The sequence below is a fragment of the Thunnus albacares genome, chromosome 5, assembly GCF_914725855.1.
Source record: "Thunnus albacares chromosome 5, fThuAlb1.1, whole genome shotgun sequence".
Taxonomy (NCBI): domain Eukaryota; kingdom Metazoa; phylum Chordata; class Actinopteri; order Scombriformes; family Scombridae; genus Thunnus; species Thunnus albacares.
The window spans coordinates 13,581,223-13,601,316 of record NC_058110.1 but is presented as its reverse complement, the minus strand read 5'-3'; the positions used below and the strand labels follow the sequence as shown (position 1 = coordinate 13,601,316).

The following is a 20,094-nucleotide window of genomic DNA, read 5'->3' as shown; positions in this document are numbered from 1 at the left end:
CTCAGGGTTGTTACCTCCCTGTGTGGAGGAGTTTGTGTGCCTCACAGTCAGAGGTAGCCTAATTTAGTAGTACTCCCAGTAAGGTCCCCTGTGGCTGGAAAAAAAGAAGGGAGGTTCCAGGCCAGACAAAGTACAGCCCATCACCTACTCCTCTGCTAGGAAAGCCCTGCTGGCTCCAAGCCCAGATAACAAAGGAGGGATGAATGCAGGACTGTCTGCTCTGTGAAGGTGTTCCAGGAAGCACAAACAAAACAACTTACAAAAAAAAAACCAAGGAAACAATGAGCTGTTTAACTGTTTTGTGTGTGAAGCCGGCATCTGCAACTTCTGCCGAGACACTTAACAGAAGCCTCATACACATAGTGACAGACTTATTTTCAGGAGTGACCTTGAAGTGTAATGTGGACGCAGTTCAGGTTTCTGTGTCTTGTCTCATGTGTGGAAGTAAAGCTGTCAGAAAATGACTGACGATGGAGACGTTCCCGAGCTGCGCGCACGACCAGGAGGAAATGCAAAGCGGGTCACTCTGTAATGAAAGCGGTGAGTTTTCTCAACACCGCCTCGCTTTATCGTTTATCCCTCCTTCACAGTCCTGATGGTTTTTCTTCTAAACCGGAGGATCATTCATCTTCTAAGTAGCCTTGTCAGTCTCTCTACACTGGGATACAGCAGTGAGAGGGCGGCTAGTCCTCCAATTTAGATGCAAAGACATGAGTGGAAATATGAAATCAGCTTCTTGCCTTCATTTCATTATTCTCGGCTGGGAAAAAGCAGTTTGACATGTAGCTTCCTCTGGTGCCATTGTCTTTGGTGTATTAAATATTTGCTGCATTTCATATGTGGAAGGCACAAAGATTACTTATATGTAGCTAAGACTTTAATGATGCAATTTAAAGTGGATTTCAACATTTTTGTTGCGACCCGGAGGACAAGCATCTATTTCTGTTAATGTCATCTCTTCCATTTCAAGTCTGTTCTTCCACATAAGTAACCATGGCAACCATATTGTGTCTCTACATATAAAAGCCAGCTGCTACCAGCTGAAATGGCCAAAGATAGTAATAAACATTGTTGTGAATGCTGAGAAATTAGAGTAATTTTTGAATGTTACCAGAATAGGGACTGATGTTGCATATTAGGACAGCGCTTTTCAATAAGCTCATATTTCCAAGATGTCATGTATTGCTATCTGAGATGGATACTGTCTCCCTGTATTGTGCTCTCCCTCCTCTCCCTCCCTGTGCTCTCCTTTTCCCACAAGACGCCTCGACTTCACTGGGGTTAAAAATAGATGTATCCCCCCGGTGCAGCTTGAGCCTAACTTTATTTTTATGGAGGAAATGAAAAGCACACACACTGTGCTGGAGGGAGGGAGGGTAAAACAACAATAACCTTCAAGATCCAATGACAAATCAGTTTTCTGTCTGTGTAAAGATGACAGTACGAGGAGAAACAAAAGTCCAAACAGCATTTTGCTGAGGTCAAAACCTCAGTAAAATGCTTCTGTTCTTCACAGAGCTCTCTCACTAGGCTTTCATCTTTTAATTTCACTGTGGTTTTGATCTCAAATTAGTTCTCGCCATCTGTTGCACAGGGTGAAGCCTACCTACTCCTCCTGACAAATCAAGTCTAAGAGTGTTCTCGATACACAAACGAAAAAACGATCCTGCTAAATATTTGAACAGGAGTGTTTATGGTAGGTTAATAATCACAGCCTTTTTACTCCCAGCATGACCGTATGGATATTGATTCCTGGCTGGCTGCTGCTGAGTCCGATTCATCTTTCTGATCCAGGACATATGCAAAGAGAAAGATGCACATACACACATTTTTTCCCAGTCAGGCTCCTACCAGGCTGTGAGGAGTCTTTACGTCTCATCTGGAGACAAAGGGAGCGAGACGGCGAGAAGACTGGAGGAGACGGAGGGACAAATAGAGTGAACGAGAGGAGCAAGGAACTGACATTGCAAAGCGAATGGAGACCGATGAGGACCTGACTGTAAGCAGGAAAGGGAAAAGAGAGCACAGCAAGGCAGAGCGAAGGCTGGAGTCAGAGTGTGACAGACAGGCAGAGGAGGAGGAGGAGAGCAGGGAGGAAGGAGGGGGGAAGGGCAGGCGTGGGAGAGATGTGAGTTGAGTCAAAGCCCCCGAGCTCCCCTGATTCCTCTGTGAAAGACACAGTGCTGAAAAGATGGATAGCGTGTGCCCTCTCTGCCAAGGCATGCCCAAGACAATGACATCATCATCATCAAACTAGCAAGGACACAAGACGAGAGCCCCAGACTCAAGCTTGGATCTTTTATTCATTATTATTCACTCACTTACTCATCATTTTCCTTACACTCAGACTATCACTTTGTTGCACTGACATTGATCATGAAGTCTTCATACTTAAAAATCTCATTAAAACAAAATAGTACTCTTGCTTCTGAATACAGTCAGACTGTCGCTTTGCCCTGACAGTGATCATAAATAGTCTTCATACATTAATAAAAATCTCCCCAAAATAAAATATGTACTCTTACATACATATATAGCTATAAGCGTACACTTTGGTGCGTAGCACAGAAAAAAATCATCACAGGTTTAGGTTTAATAGGAGGTTACAATTACAGAGGATTAAGAGGAGAGATGGTTCTTCATATTTCCTTCATACTGTATGTGTTATGAGGGATTGATATACTGTTGCTGCAGGCGTTCAGTTGTGGTGAGTTGCGGCATCACTGCAGGCGCTCCTTATCTGCAAGTCTCTTGGCTTTATTCTGGAGGTAACGTGCTTTGCCCTCTTCAAAACGTCTCTGCTCCTCCTCTCCGTCAATCTGAGGGAAAAAGACAAAAGATTTGTTTTCAGACACATTCATCATTTACACATGTTGTGCGCTGGAATGCTTCCCCTGCTGTTATTATAACCGTGGGCATGAAGCTCTGATCTAATTTACCAGGCTGTGCTATTGTAACTGCTGTACATCTTGTTTGTGACGTACGGGAGGACTGTGAATGATTGGAACTTGGAGCTCTGCATTATATGTATACATCAACGTGAGGGAGAGTCATGAATATTAACTTTTATAACTACAGTATTTACTTTATTCATCACATTATCAGGACAACTGCTCACCAGACTGCATACAATTTGATAAGAATATTCAAGGTACCTGAAGGGTAATTGCTATGATTTTTGGTGACTGCTGACCTTTCATCTAATGCCAACATCAGGTTAAATCTTCTCAATCGACATTTTGGTAGTTTTGGTAACTCAAAGACTAATTTTCAGATTTCCATGAAATTGGCAGTAGATATTCACAGCCCACAGAGCGTGAGACCTAATGTTTTTAGCTGTACCATTGAACGCCGCACTGTTTCTGGCTCTACTGTAGCACCATCATCTACAAACAAAGCATAGAATATACATAATATATTGTATTACTTGTTTTGATATTGATAGCACCATGATACTCAGGAATTCAGGGAGGCTCCCTGGAATACAGATGCTATGAATATCTTGTACACTTCTGTTTTTACGCTGTGCAGCGGTTTCAGGCCTGTGAAGAACAAATCTTCTCTTTCTCTTTCACTTAGCTCAGTTTGGCTGCTGATTCGTAGGAGGAAGCACTTGCTAGCCCTGCACAGTTTAATTAGATTGCCTGGCAACCTTGTGACTTGAACAACAATACCACCACCAGTGACAGTGTCAACACTTTCTTTTACGGCGCTGCCCGCTTTCCCTCATCTGCACACTGTTCTCACAAAACAAAGACGCAGAGGAGTGCATTTTATGTGAGCATGTACGCATATACGTTTCTGTGTGTTTTTGTATGTCAAATATACTGCTCAGTAATAACATGCTCAGAAGGAGTCTCTTTGCTGTACTTGCACAAGTTGGTTGGCAGACTCAAGAGCACCTGCCACTCAGCAGTACTCTGACTGCAGAGCTGACAGATGGCGCCTTAACTTTATGGAGAGAAAGCAGGGTGGTAACAGATATGACAAAACATCATGCCAGGGACAAGCCCAGGGGTCACGACTCAAAAGTGATGAGAATATTCAGATAGCGACGCTGGGCTACAAGCAGAGCACCGATGGGAATATCCTCTGTGTAGAGCAGGTTCTGGAGAATACAGATGTAGTACTGGTGGTGTTTGTAGTATGCCGGTTATATAACAGTCAACATACTGCTCAGTCAATTTTGCTTGTGCCATCCAACTGAAAGTAATGGATAATTCCAGTTCATTGACCTTCAAAGCAAAAAGAATGCCAAGTTTCACCACAGTCCCAGGATTTTGTGTTTGTGTTGTCAGTATTTTTGTGTTGGCAGAAGAAAAATTCACAGATGCAAAACATCAAGGGTGCACACACAAAGCCACCGAGACAGTACGAACAAGTTTATGGTAAATTTATTAAGAATGTCTTCAGGTTGTTTTTTTTATTCTCAGTGTTTCTCTCCCTCATCTCTCTTTTTCTCCCTCTTTCTCTCTCTCTCTGTCACTCAAGCCCCTCAGGACTTAACTATTATTTTCTGACACTTATTATACTATAGCTGATGAAGAATGACAGTTAACAATATGAGATATGGTCCTGTTTCTGTCTAAGGCAAAGGAACCAGATGATTCTGGTTGGAGAAAATGGGACTCTATGGGTGCAGGACAGGTTCATGTAAAGCACTGACAAAGTAATGAAGTTGGTTTGGCTGTTATAAATTTAACTCTGTGGATGTGTGATCTTTCCTTCACTCCTGGGATTGACATTGCTCCTTGTGATTGGCTCAAAATGCATTTTCACTCCTAATGAACAGGTTTCCAAGGAGATGTATTTCCAGGTGCTGTGTCGTTCTGCTGCCATGTGAGTTAGAATGATATCAATCTTCTCTCATATGGCTAAAGAAAAAAAACTAAAGACCCAAATGCTCCAGTCCTTTATTCCAAGAAGCTGTCTTTACAGTTATTAGTGCAAAAAACAGCATTATCCAGTCTGAAATTTGAGCTGAAAAGTATTCTAAATGCTTGTTTAAGCATAATACAATTTTTCCTTAAATGATAGCTAATATTGCTCAGGTTTTAAAATGTCTTCTTCACTCTAGCATGGGATGACACTATCCTCTAGAAGTTATGTGAATAATAACATCAAAGCTAGCACGTCTACAAAGCCTTAATACTGGTGTTTCTACTTTTTTGTCCAAGTGTATATCTACAGTATGTGTACACACATTTTTTCCCTGCTAATACTCTGCGTGCCTTCCTGGTAGCGTGCACATGTGCATGCATATGTTTACGCCAATGTGGATCACATTTGCATAACTCAATGAGACAATTCAATGCTGGGCTCAAAATGTCCTTTTGGTGTCCCTGTGTAATTGGTCCCTGTGTAACAGTGTCTAATAACTATGATTATGCAGGATCATCAACTACTACTGATGACTCTCTGGTGCAGAACCTATCAACCTTGCAAAAGCAGTCATTCTTATTTTATAGTGTCTTAAATTTGAATGTCTCTGCTGCTATTGCAATCTATCTGCAATTTGCCTTAACATGTAAAAATTACACTGGTTCAAGATAATACATATCAAGGTTTTGTTCATAAATCATGCCTCAGAAATAATGTTGCTACCGTATGTGTGTACAGTTTGCAGGAGTTGTTCTCCGATTTGTAATGATTGGCTTCGTCCCATTGCACCATTGTAAGATATTATTTAATCATTTTAACTCTTATACATTACCATTATTTTTATTTTATTATCGTACTGTTTCTGCTATATCTAACTATAAAGCAAGGACTCTCTGTCTGTCTGTATGTATGTGTGTCCTCCTTATATCTCGAGAACCGCTCATTCGATCTTCTTCATACTTGGTGGCTGTATTGCTGGGGACCCAAGGAAGTGCCGTCTTTAATTTGTTCAATGTGGACATGCAACATGATTAATATTAATAAACTTTGAATAAACAAGCGATCAGCGAGCCGCTCCACTCTGCAGCAGTGGGGCTTCAGGGCTCTACAACTGCATGTCATGAGCACAGCTGGAGATCAGAGCTGTACAGAAAAGTATTTTCACATGGTGTGCTTGGACACGTAACATGTTCAATGTCAATAGAAAAATACAGCTTTTAATCAACAATGGACAGACTCTTTGGCTACTTCCCACAGGCAGTTCAAAACCAGTGTGTCTCATATAAACACAAATCTTTTGAGCAAACATAGCCACTCAAATGATCTGAACTCAAGCCACAGAAAATAAATGATCTAAGAGCCCAATATAAATGATCCACTTTATTTTGGGATACATATTTTTTTCAAAAGCTCTCTTTATTTTTTAATGCAGCCCTTATTTTACTTGAAATAAGAAAATATTCACTATTACAGCACTTAACATCTGTGTATAATAGAATGTAAGATTCTTTCATGTTGTTGGTACTCATTCACACACATCACATCAACAGTATTCATTTTGCTATGCATTGAAGCAGCAATAACAGAGGCCAAGTGATCGGCTCGTTCCAAACAGGCACATTTTGAACGGGCACTGCACTAGTTTTTTAATAATTTACAATGAGTTAAACCATGTTTAGGATGCAGTAGTAGATATTATCATATGATAATGATACTACACAGAGATGGTTCTTGTGTTCACAGAGAATATTATATCTTATTATCTTATCTTATCTTATCTTTAAAGTCCTGTTTGACACTATAAACAACATTGTCATTCCTGCAACTCCTGATGTGCCTCACCACTTTTCACAATTCGGCGGTCGATTTTGGACTGTTTTTCTCCCATTTCTCTGCAAGACCTCACTGAGTGAGCAGTTGATATTTTACCCATGTCCATGCTTAAAAATGCATTGAGTCTATTGGTCCATGCCTGGTCTCTATTATAAACAGCTCCCTGCCGATTGTGTTCCAGCTTACTTCAAACATGATGTTGTTCAGCCTCTCCTGAAAAAAAACAAACCTTGATCCGCATGTTCCCAATAACTACAGGCCTATATCCAAGTTGCCTTTTATTTCTAAAATTTTAGAGAAAGTTGTTGTCAAACAGCTCACCTATGTCTTGGCTGCACACAACATTTTAGATCAATTCCAATCGGGTTTCTGTCAGAAGCACTCTGCTGAAACTGCTCTTCTCAGAGTCTCCAGTGACATAATGTCTTCTGATGTGACACTCCATTTTGGTGCTGCTGGATCTTAGCACAGCTTTGGACACTGCGGATCACAGAACAATGACTGAAAGGCTTAGGCAGTGTGTAGGTGTCTCAGGGAGCGCCCCAGACTGGTTTTCCTCCTACCTCTCAGATAGGAGTTTTTCTGTGTCACTTGGACCTTACATGTCTGAAACTGTTGCTCTTTCCTGTGGTGTGCCTCAAGGTTTGATCTTGGGTCCTATTTTATTTGCTTTATATATGCTTCCCTTAGGTCATGTTATTAGCAAATTTATCACTGTTACGCTGACAATATTCAGCTCTATGTCTCTTTTGAGCCTGATAACTCCAACAAACTGTCTCTTGCACAACTATGTATATACATGGTATATTCCTGGCAAGAGTGGCAAGAGCTGTTGTGTAAAACACAAGGGCAATTGTTTGAACAAGAGTCTACTGCCATGCTAGCAGTTCTGAGAGACTGTGCTTATAGGCTGTGTTTTTGCGTCAGTTGCTAATCGACACTAAATACAAACTACAGCTGAAGCTGATGGGAATGTAATTAGTGTTGCGGATATTTGGTCATAAATTTAAACTTTGACCTCTTGGTGACACCAGAGGAAAAGTCGGGGGATCATCAAAGTCAGCGGGATTCATCCTCTGGGCACCATGGATGTCTGTACGAAATTCCATGGAAATCTATCCCACAGTTGTTGAGATACTTCACTGTAAACTAAAGCTGTGGACTGAACGAATGAACGGCATTGCCATCCCTGAAGACCACATTTGTTACAAAGCAGAAAAAATAATATGATTAAAAGGTCAGCTGCAACGGACTGCACAGGAAACACATGAGATATCAATCTGAATGTCATCCACTGGGAACCAAGACATAGTCAGACCTCAGAGCCTTTGCCGATTGTGTCAAACAACCAAGAAAAACAGCTGTTTCACCTGCCATCCTGATCGTCCATTAGATGGACAGTTGAATGTACTTTGACAAACCAAATGGTGTAAACTTGGAACAAGGACAAGACTTGTAAAAGGGACTCATTGAGCCCATGCCAGAGGGGTTCCTGGGTGTTGGCACGGCCGTTATTAGAGTGGGCACGGGGTATCATTGGCACTGCCAAATGCCAGTCTCTTAAAAGTAGCACTAAGCCGCCAGCACAAGAAAAATAATAGCCATATGGACTGGCATAAGTTTAGATACCAACCTATATTATCTGATAGAGAGAGAGAGAGAGAGAGAGAGAGAGAGAGAGAGAGAGACAGACACAACACAAAGGATGACATTTTAGACAATGTTGAAAGGTGTTTTGTGCTGACAGCAGCAGTGTATAACTAAGTGATCACCTGTGCTACAGTGGCTGGTTGTTTGCTAAAGGTTCAATTCAACTTAAAACACTGTTAAAAATAGACAGATATTTGATGTACTTTGTATTCCAATATATGGTATCCAATATTTGGTGTTTCATCCTTGCTATTTGCTGATTTCCGTAGATTTGTTTCTCCGATAACACACAGTATCTCATAATGCAACGCAGTAGATGTAGCACAATAAGCCAGTGGTGGATTGTTCAAATGAGTCTAAGCTTTTAGCTGCAATACCAGGCAACAATCAGGTAACTATGACCAAAATAAAACAAGACATTCTTTGAGCTAAATTATGGTGCTGTAAAATCCCATTCAACAACGTATACAGCATGTATACTTGTCTGCTGAGAGACTTTTTTTTAAAAAAAAAGGCTGTTAAACTTCAAGTCAGAAAATTTTCAGTAAGATTTCCAATTACAAATAATATTGAAGTACTCGTACTTGTATAGAAATCTTACAAGTTAGCATCAATCTCTTAATGTTCCGCTAAGTCGACTTTTATTTAATTAATTAGTCCTTTACAGATTCATGTGTCTCTGTGTCGTGCCTTGGATTGCCAGAGTCAGGAATATCTTCAACACTGGCACGAGTGTACCCGTTAACCCGTTGCTGATTGTCTTGAATGGGAGGCATCTAAAAATAAAAGTGCATTCATGTGGACTACAGGAGGTTGCCATGACAACCAGGCTTGTTTTCGTGTCAAGGGAGGCCAGCTGAGTCTCTGCCAGCAAGAAAGCAGGGAGGAGGGCAGGGAGAAGAGATGGAGGAGAAGGAAGGAGGGAGAGATGAAGAACAGTGGGGGAAATGATGGATGGACGGACAGGGAGAGAAGGGAGGGTGGAATAGAAGGCGAGGGGGTAGTAAGGATGAATTAGGCAGGGGGGAGATGAAGGCAAAGAAAAAGGCAGGGAGAAGAGATATGATGAAATAAAGAACAAGAGGGGAGAGGAATAAAGAGAAAGCTAGATATATGGTATGTATGATGTAAACTCACTTATTTTTAACATTTACTGGTCTGCAGAGGGACTGCTGAACATGCCGACAGTTTTGAGCAATGACCAGCTTTTCATTAATGGTGCTAAACACATGCACACTTGAGCCCTGGCCAATGTAACCACAGCACAACCACATCCATCCACTGCCAGCTGGTACTCAGTGTGTGCACTGACCACTGCTGAAGATTCAAAGTGCTGACCTTCTAGTAATAAGCACACTTTTCTAACCTTGAGGCAACTGCTATCCCATTAAAATACATCTGAAACACAACAAAGATATACATTGGGCAAAGGTGCTTCCAGGCATTTTCAGTTTTTTCTATGATGGCCCCCGCGTGTACATATATTATTTCAGTACTTTTCAAGGGTACTGCTGCAGAGAGGCAAGGTATTCCCCTGTTATCCTCTTCTCTCCTCATGCTGTCCTCTTTCCCCACTTCAGCATTATCCACAGTGCACTAACATTAGTGACAGCCCATTACAGCCCCCCCACATGCACACACATACACACACAGTCCCAAACCCCCTGCTGAGCTAAAACGGGAAAATCTATAAATAGTAAACGCAATGGGCTCACTCAAGAGAAAGCAAAGATGAGAGAATAGAGGGTGGGGGGGAGCACCTGCAGTCAAAAATAGCAGAAGATGTCCTTTCAATCAGGCTATTTATAGAACAACTGCAGCCAAATCCACCACAATGCCATGAAAATTTCATTGGTGAAGGTTTGATATTTGGTTTTTATCCTTGGGGTGTTTTTCTAAGTTTAAATTGAGCAGTTTTATTGAAAGAAAGATCACTGAAAGATAATGATCTTTTCAAAACATCTTGTTAGACTGTGCTGCCCAGATAAAGATAAAAAATGAATGAATAAAGGTTTCAGCTCTGGTTTTAGCTTTGTGATTCATACAAGCTTCATGAGAGGGATCCAGAATGAGGCTTGAGACAATGAGTTTGAGCTTCTAGCAAGCTGGTGAAGGTGGAGAGCGCTTTGGTAGAGGTGGCTGTGTAGGAGTGGAGTTGGGTGTCACTGATATAAATTTTAGCCAATTACAGTAGTAGATTCTGTCGTGCAAAGTGTATTGAGTTCATTTCCAACACAACATATGATCGATATTAAAGATTCAAAGTGCACTGAGATACACACTGAAAACCCTCCCCACTACAGTCATGCCTGGACAAAGAATAAGCACCTGGAAGAAACAGTAGAAACATTTGGAAATATTTGTTTGTTTTTCATGAGACATAAGGATTTTCAGGATCAGCAGATGAAGATGGTTTGAGGGAGAGGGATAAGTCTGCATCATCTTTAAAAAGATAAAGCAATGTTTTAAAACTAAGCATCAAAAGCAGTAACACACTGTCTGGTTAGCTAAACGTAGTTCTGATTGCACATTACAGGAAAGAAAATCAACCTTCCTCTCATACAATGATACACTAGACCTAAAACAATTAGTTGATTAATCCATTAGTTGATCGAAAGAAAATCAACAATTATGATACTTTATTAATCCTTCAGATCATTTATGACGCAAAGCAGTTTAATATTTTGTGTTGGTTCTGGATTTTCCTTCTTTTTATTACATATATTTGTTTTCTGCTTTTCTCAGTTTTATATTATTGTAAATTAAATATCTTTGGACAAAACATCTGAAGGTATCGCCTTGGGCTCTGAAAACTTTTCTGGTCATTTTCGCTATTTTGTAGACTAAGAGATTAATTGCTTAATTAAAAAAAACAATCCACACATGAATCCATAATGAAAATAATAATTAGTTGCAGCAACAAGAAAGTTGGTGCATTCCCTGGAATAAAAAATTAAAGGCTGTTTGAGAGGCAAACATCTTGTTTCACTTAACCCCTCATTTCCAGCTATGCAAGCCAGACAAGCTTATAAATTAACTTCCATGTGAGAAACCTTTTGTGTAGCCAGCCATGTTGTCATGTTAGCACAGAGGAAGAATGTCTTTGTTTCTCTGGAGGTTGATCTTTGGAGGTACTTTTCGTTGTCACCAAAACAGTAAAGAACAGTATTTATTGTACTTGTAGGGAAGCAAAATGACAGAGCTGATCATCTTTACATAGATGGAAAATATCTGTATTGCTTTTGTGGTCACTCAATTACAATTAATTCAGTTAATTTCACTTTTTCATTTTGGAATAAAAACACTTAATCACAACAAGCCCGCCATAAATGCTATTTAATAGGACTGTTAAGAATAATAGATGGTTGTAGCGACCGCAGGTAAAAATTAAAAGTGGAAAGACGATGAGGCCAAACGTTTGTCGTGCTGTGCTCTACTCACTATCATCTGGCTTATGAGGCTAATGAATGTCATTGTTGTATTTCCATCACAGTCCCATCGCCACACTCCACCATCAATAAAGTCCCGTTTTTAAGCCCTCAGTAAATAGTTAAAGCCATAAATAGCCCCGATTGAGCCTCGTCCTCCTTCTCTTGCTCATACGTATAAATAAACACACACGCATTTGTGCCCAGTGATGTGTTCAAGCACGTGCACATCTACACGCAAAGCCCACTCTCACACACACAGGAGCTCTAATTATCCTTTTTTCTTACAAACAAACATACAGAGTCTGTCTATGCTGTATTTCTGTCCAATACTTTCTCTCTAACACACACACACACACACACACGGAGACACACAAATTTCTCTTTTCTTGTCCTTGTTTATCTGACATGCTACATCAGAGCCCTGGCAGCCCAGGCTCCATTTAGATTTCCATTTATAGTGTTGAGGATGAATTATTAAAATCACCAGGAGATTTTTTTAGCCTCTCATAAAATCGAGGTGAACAGAGAAATTACAATGACTCTAATCATCGCTGCAATTCCCTGCCATTAAAACAAAAGCTATGAGAAGCTCTTGTGAGATGGAAAACCAGGTAATGAATGCATGGAGGGAGGCAGACAATGGGCGAACCAAACACCGGTTTTTTGTGAAGTGGAAATGGGGAGACTGACAGGCGCTTTTGAAAATGCCGACCGGCTGAGATGCACATTTGATTCACTTTCTCTCTGGCGGGAGCAGAAGCAAAGAAGTCTGTTTCCAAACAGACGTGTCATTGTGGTAAAGGCTGATGCTGCACTTTTAAGTGTGTGTAAATGTTTATGGTAAGAAGGGTCCCTGCTGCTCTTGGAGACATGACAACACTTGTAACAACTCTTTTCCACGCTTCATTCTCATCCGCACAGCCAAGCTTTGCTTTGTCCTGCAAATTTCTTATTACACGCACAGCAAGACATGATGTTATGCACCACTATTCTAAGATCTTAAGGTGAGTTAGACTTCTACTATACAAACTGTATAATTTTTTGCAAGAGGAAAGAAAACAGCTTTGTCTTTTGCTTATGTTACATAAAATATTGCTGCTTGGCCTTTACTTTTGATGCAGTTCCCTGGCTTACTCAGTACTCTACACATAGTTAAAGTTTAATGATTAGCCCAGGTGCAAACTCTGTGAATTTTGTACAAGAGTGCACTTGAGAGAATAACGACCTGATGTTGGTCTGTCCAATTTCACTGAAGCAGCCCACTCAGCCCATGCAATTGCTGTGGACTTTGCTGAACTAAAAAGCAAACTTAATGCTATCATTACTGAATTTATCAAGAATGTCATGTTTGATCATGTTTCAAACATCCATTTAACCAAACAAAAAATGTCCAGACATCAAACTGAGTATGAATTTTGAGTCACAAAATATGGCACAATAATTATTATCATAGAAATTGAATAATTGCTAACTTGTGTTCGCATTTATTCGAAAAATGTTAATTTCAATCTACTAAATCCTTTAATTAGTGCTTGGAATGTGATTTTAATGGCTCCTCTCTTGTCTAAATCCCACTAAGCTGATTTCATTTCACATAAAAGTTGGAACGAGTTTTAAAAGGATCATCACAGAGACTATCAGGGTGCATGAATGGCGCCAAACAGATGGTCTGTGCATACAGTGTTTGCATATAAACAGACTGTGGATCATCGTGTACCACAGAGCCAGATCAAACAGCAGGTGCCTCTTTCCTGTCAGCAGGTAAACATGGACACTTTATATCGTGACAATAGGTGCTGAGTCAGGCAGACATCGACATCCAGGAATGTTGTAGGGATATCAGCAGTCAGTCCTCAGTTCTTAAATATAATATGCAGACCCAGCAAAGTAAAACGACTAAAAAAGCTAAAAAGACTCTGTCATACAAAATTGCCAAATCAAGGACAGTGTCTCTCACGCTGTGGGCTTTCAAAAGGCACAAGTATCATTGACTGAACGAATGTGACTATCAGGGAAAAAGAAAGAGAAACACAAGATCAAATTTACTGACTGACAAGTGAAGAGAAAACAGAGTCTGTGGACATTAAATTGAGATGTGATATAGAATCTAGCATTTGTCATTACAATACCAGTCTTTATATAACTCAACAGCCACTTTATTAGGTAAACCTGTGCAATCTAATGCAATCCAGTACAACAGCTCTGCCATAAATTATACTTTTACGAAGCTTATACATTTTCAGTTTTTGTTGACATTGTTAGAAAGATGATAATTCTACTTAATGTTTATCATTTAGGTCGTAGTAGCTGGTGATGATGGTATCAGTGAGACACGTAAAAAGAACAGTCAAAGAACTTGTGTTATCTGGCAAAATGGAGATATACTGTTGTGTATCATCTGCATAATAGTGATATTTGACATTAAGCTGACTAATAATGTTGCACGTATAAAGAAAAAAGAAAACGGCCCAAAATACTCTCTTGAGGAACACAAGTGTTCAAATGTCTGTGACACAAAATCACCAAAACTAACAAAATACTTTCTTCCTAACAAGCATGATCAATATGAGACACATTGTTGGAATTGATTGAAATTGTCAGGTCATTAGCTTAGCAGCAGCAGGATTTTTTTCTAATATATTGTTAGTATTCAGATCATGTAGTTGGTCTAAAATAATCTTCCAAGTTTACCAAGAAAATCAAGATTTCAGATTGGCCTGTGATTGCGAACATCACCTATGTACAAATCTGACTTCTTCTGATTATTTTTGTTGTTTCCTGGGTAAGGCACTTGATTCCACCGTCTGTTATCGTACTAAAAGTTATCATGATAAGTGTTGCTGCATCTGTATTTATAATACTGTAAAAAAAAATGGTGTTACTTCTTGACATCTAAAAAGTGAAGCTGGATTTTTTAAACTACAAGCAGGAGATGGATTCAGAGGAGATGTGAAGAAGAGGACCTTGAGGTTATGTTTATCAGAAATGGTCTTTGAGACGTGGGCTGGACTTTCTTTTCTAACAGCAATATGGTGAATTCTTATCTGTTCCTTTAAAATGTCAAGATCGACATTTAGTTTACTTTTCCTCCACTGTCTCTCACCATGGTTTTTGTTCAATAGGTTCCCTAAGGACAAGTTTCTGATTCAATCTTTATCAGCACCCATCCTAAATAAACATGAAAAGGGTGTAAAATCATTAAAGGCAATGCTGAAAGGCATGATGGAAATCTATGGCCTGATTTGTCCACCATACAAGATGTTTTAAATAAACTTGTGTGCAAGTTAAGGTACTCTGTATTTGGTGAACACATCAAACAATCCATGTTTGACTCTCAATCTGTGTAAGACCTGTGTAAATGTATGCTGTCTGCATGGAGTGCAATGTGGATATAAAATGACCAAATTAATTCTATGTTCAAGTTTAATAAAAGAAAACAGAGCCTGGATGGTACCAACCTTAAGAGGAGGGACAGGCAGAGGCTTATTTTCCTTGTCCAGGGAGATGAAGGTGAAGAAGGCAGACACAGCACGATATTTCCCTTTATCTTCCTCCACCAGTGAGGTGGCATCTACCACCACTTCAATCTCCATAGACTTGTTACTGACGAAAGTGAGCCGCCCTGTCACTGTCACCACACAGCCTTGGAGAGGAAAAAGAAAAGGAAAATATGTTTGATGTTAATGCAGTGTACTGGTTTTCAGTGCTTTTAAACACCTGTAAATATGCTGCCATAGAGGAAAAGAAGAATTTGAATTTCTTTCATCATGATGTCATAAGATTTCCCAAAAGTGCTTCGACTTTTTAAAATCTCTATGTTTGATTCAAGCAACTCTATCCTTCTGCCAGCCATAGAAAATTAATTTTGCATTATCTAAAGGTTTACCTGGGTAAAGAAAAAAGTGAGAAGTTGCTTGAGGATTACCAGGTTTGAAAGACTGCATTGACAAAAGTTCTTAATCACCTGGACACTTTGAGCAGACACAACAATCCTCACATTAAATGATGTAAGTAAAAATCCAACTGATGCCCTTTATGTATACCTGAACATGAACTGAGCATGAAATAAGCTGGAATATTGATATAGCCAACCAAGAAACATTTAGGATCTGCTCTTACAATTTACTTCACATTGTTGCATCACAAACTGTTCCACTGAGAGACTCTGCAGGGTGATGCAGGCAGATGATCTCTGGCTGGAAGAATTTAACAACTACAGCCAATCCAAGATTTTCCTGTGGCAAGGTTTAGAGATTAAGAAAAAGTAGGACATTTAAAAACTATAGCTTGTTTTTTGTGATTGAATTAAGACAGACAAGTAAGAAAATAAGTAAAAATAAAGTTTCATTTCAGTTCAAATCCTTTGAAAGATGTTAATGTTGATTGCTGTATATTCAGAGGACACATCATTTCCATTGCGGCTGAGCATTTGCTCCCCTTGCTTTTGATTTCAACCTGAGATCCATATAATCCACCTAATGTGTTTGACTCATCAAAACTCACTGCTCTTCTGCTTTTGTCACTGCGGCGAGGTGGGAAAAAACTGTCAGCTAACAGTATTGGAGATTGTTGATGTGTTTCTTTATTCTCTTTGATGTGCCTGTACTGTGTTATTACTGCTGGTTGCCATAGAGACAAGGAGAGAAGGTGTTATCCCTGCAGTCTGAGGGAGACATCGGCTGTGTCTGAAATTCCATACTAACATGCTATTTAGTACGCTAAAACAGTATGTGAGATGTTTTAGTATGTCCGAAACCTTAGCATGAAACCAATAGTGTGTGAATTTCATACTATTTACGAGGAAATATTACAGTATGCAAGCACTGGACACTATGCTGGCATAAATATCCCACAGTGCAATGCAGTAGTGACGACAACAACAACATAACAGACGATGGCGGACATCGACCAAGGCAGCTCTGATGTAATGTCAATAACGCCTCAATTTAAGTGTAAGTATAAGGTTTCACTTTGTTAGATATATTTTTTAAATTACTTCAGACTTTATGGTTGGCACAGGCTACCATGGTTACGTGTCTCCAACTGGAGAGGAGGCTCTCAGGAAGTGATGTGATAATTACGGCTCAGTGTGTCTGAAAAGATAAATACTACTGTTTATTCACACAAAAGTATGTTGACGATAGTACACATTTTGGGTATGTAGTGCATAGTATGCATAGTATCGGACGCAGCGCATTTGACTGATATCTTATAAAACAGTCACAGTCTTAAACGATAAAAGATGTACATGGAAACTGAAAAAAGGCTTTTATCAAAGTCTGTGCTGAAATCTACTCTGTTGTTATGCAAATGAGTTTCTACGAGAACTAGACTTTTCAGTGTTGTTAAGTGATGGAGCTCTTGTACTCCAACTCTACAAACTTCGTATGACAAACTTGTTTTTGTGATTAAATTAAGACAGAAAAGTAGGAAAATAAGTATGTAAAAATAAAGTTTCATTTCATTTCAGTGTTGTTTAGTGATGGAGCTCTTGTACTCCAACTCTTCAAACTTCTTACAACAATGTGAGTTTGGAGACATCTGAGAAACAACAGCACTGGTCGTTTGTTCAAATGACTGAAAGAACTTATGTTTACATTTTTCTGACCAGCAACCTCTTGTGGTTGTGCATATAAGGGCTGTTTCCCATTAACAGCAAACTCAGACCAACAGACACAAAAGGGAGGAAGATGAGGTTGATAGGTGCACAAATGTGTGATTTTGACATTGGAGACCACGGTTCCTGGGTTTTTTTTAACCATGACAGAAAAAAATGTCCATACTCCAACAAAAACATGATCCTTTTCTAATTAGGTTTAATTCCCTAACTAAATTAAACCTGTAAATGCCTCAGATCATAAAATTCTCATGAGTTGATTTTGTAATTGTCTGTTTTTTTTTTACTCTATCATAATAACCCACTTCTTGAACAAAACACACAAACCTGGCCGAGATCTCACTTTTAACATTACACAGAGTTAAAATGCCAAGATCGTTTGAAATTGGTGAAACTATTGGTGGGGACAATTCAATATGTCCATATCGTCCATACCCAAATCTACGCCCATGCAATTCATACTACAGTTGTGTAGATATGAACTTGATGGTGGTGCGGAAAAGTCAGGGGATGATGGCAACACATATTAAAACCATAACATAATGTATGTACTGTTTAGCAACATAACGTTACTCACATTACTGTCTGACCCCGAGCTAATGATTCTTTCTGTCTATCTATCTATCTATCTATCTATCTATCTATCTATCTATCTATCTATCTATCTAAGCTTTGAGATTGAAGTTCAGTCAGTTTTCTGTGAAAAAGGTGATTACTAAGCTCATCTTCACCCCTCCATCAGATATGTGTTATGAAATGACATCACCATGATCAGAGATCTTACACACCAAGGGATTTCAGAAATGACATCAAGGTGATAATGAAACTCCCACTGAGTGAAGAACTGAGGAGAGGTGATTTAATGCAATGACTGCATAAGAATTCAGGATGATCCATTTCCATGCAGCTTGTTGACACAGAGTTCATACACTCAAAGTATTAATTCTCTCATTTGCTCTATTACTTTGTTGTCTGGCCCACTGAGTGTTTTTACATATTACCACCGGGAGCGATTCCAGTCTCATTCAGGTACACTATCTCTGGCACAGATATATTAGGCTCAGCTCAATGAAATTACACAAAAAATTAGCCTTGATGAGACTGGGTGATATTTTTTTAAAAGACCTTCATGATTAATAATTGATTAATGCAGAAAGAAGATCTTGGCCTCGTGCAGCAGTGAAGGTCAGCTACCGTGAAAAACTGGCAGCAAGTCTAAGTCCCACCTCTGAGGAGCTGTTTGATACAGCTAATCTGCAGGGAGGAGAGTCCATGCCAGGGCGTCATGTTGTATGCACTAAGCTGGGATTGTAATACCTCTGAGCCATAGATTTGCTGTTTTAGCTACAGCCTGCATGAGTAGAGTTTGGGTTTGTCTATTACTCTTCTGCCTGTGGACAAAGGGGAAACTATTTCTCAGTTGTGAAAACAAGACCAAGAAGTCTACTCAAAAAGATGTTATATATTTTCTTATATTCACAGAGCTTCCTGTAAATTGTCTTTCTGTATTAGCAAGGGACCAGATAAGACTACAAAAAAGGGAACAAGGCATTACACAGGTGAAATAAAAGCATTCACTTGTGACAACTTCTCCAGAAACACATTAGACATGCAAAATTATTTCTTTTATTGCTGGGAATGAAAGAAAGTGTGTCATATTCAGACACATGCCTTTACTCCCCCAAGGACCTATTTGATTTCTTCATAACTGAGGAATTATTATGATCCTGATTCAGTACGGACTCCACTGTGAGGTCCAGATGTGTCTTCGAATACAAATAAGTGCAATATTTGCCTCCAAGGCTAAAATGGCATATGTAATACTGTCTATTCCAAGCATAGTTACCACAAATGTACCTAATTCATTTTTTATGAAACGTTTTAAACCATCCACACAGGTCAAAACCTGGCTGCAATTCAAGGATTTAAGTAACAAAGATAATTATTACTCCCTCTTGTGTATACAATACAGTAAAAGTACATTTGAAGGATCAAAACTCAATTTCCTTTCCATGTAAACAGTAACAGCTTTTAGGTTGGAGTTATTCTAATCCCAGACTACAATAATACCAGTCAGTCATGACATCCATTTGTCCACCAGTCGCGCATCATTCCTTCTATCTGCCGTCTTTACTCATTTGAGCCAACAATACATACAGGTTAGTCCAAGGATCAATAAAATGACATTTAAAATGAGTGAACAAGAACATCATTGTGAGGATTCATTATGCAACACTGTTCTCTTCACTTCTTTCTCTCACATTTTCTCTCTCACCTTTAGCACTCCCTTCTCTCTCCCTCTTTTCATCCACCATTCACCTTTTGAAGTTGTATGCCTTTCTTCTCATTCTTTGTACCTCTGGGCATTTTTGCTGTAATGGATAATAGAGAGGAGTACTGACTGAACACTCCTGTGGGACATCAATGCCCAGCACCTTACTGACTTATATTCCCAGTGCCAGAAAATACACATAATTGTTTCGTACGACACTGCAGCTACTTTACTTTTGGTAGTCTGTGGTTAAAGGTGTTGGCGAAGAACAAGAAAAGACACTAATGAACCAAGTGATTCCAAAGCTATGACATGTGCAGCCGTTTTCTAATGTTTAAGACTTGAACCCACTCAGGCTGTAGTGTAACACCAAGGTTAAATATTCATGCTTCTTTGCAAAGGAAAATCAA

General features: G+C 39.5%; 1 protein-coding gene across 10 annotated transcripts in view; it reads right to left on the bottom strand.

Moving 5' to 3' along the window:
• Window positions 1-2,284: 2,284 nt before the first annotated feature.
• acot7 (acyl-CoA thioesterase 7) overlaps window positions 2,285-20,094 on the bottom strand; it is a 131,225-nt gene continuing 113,415 nt past the window's right edge. For 9 of the 10 annotated variants that reach the window (XM_044350793.1, XM_044350796.1, XM_044350795.1 and 6 more), the window contains 2 exons: window positions 15,254-15,438; window positions 2,285-2,819 (listed from right to left, as the gene is read on the bottom strand). In XM_044350793.1, the coding sequence (XP_044206728.1) occupies window positions 2,721-2,819; window positions 15,254-15,438 (284 nt within the window). In that variant the 3' untranslated portion in view covers window positions 2,285-2,720. Of the gene's footprint in view, window positions 2,820-15,253; window positions 15,439-19,687; window positions 19,785-20,094 lie in introns of those variants that run through there. The other variant, XM_044350800.1, reaches the window with a different exon arrangement.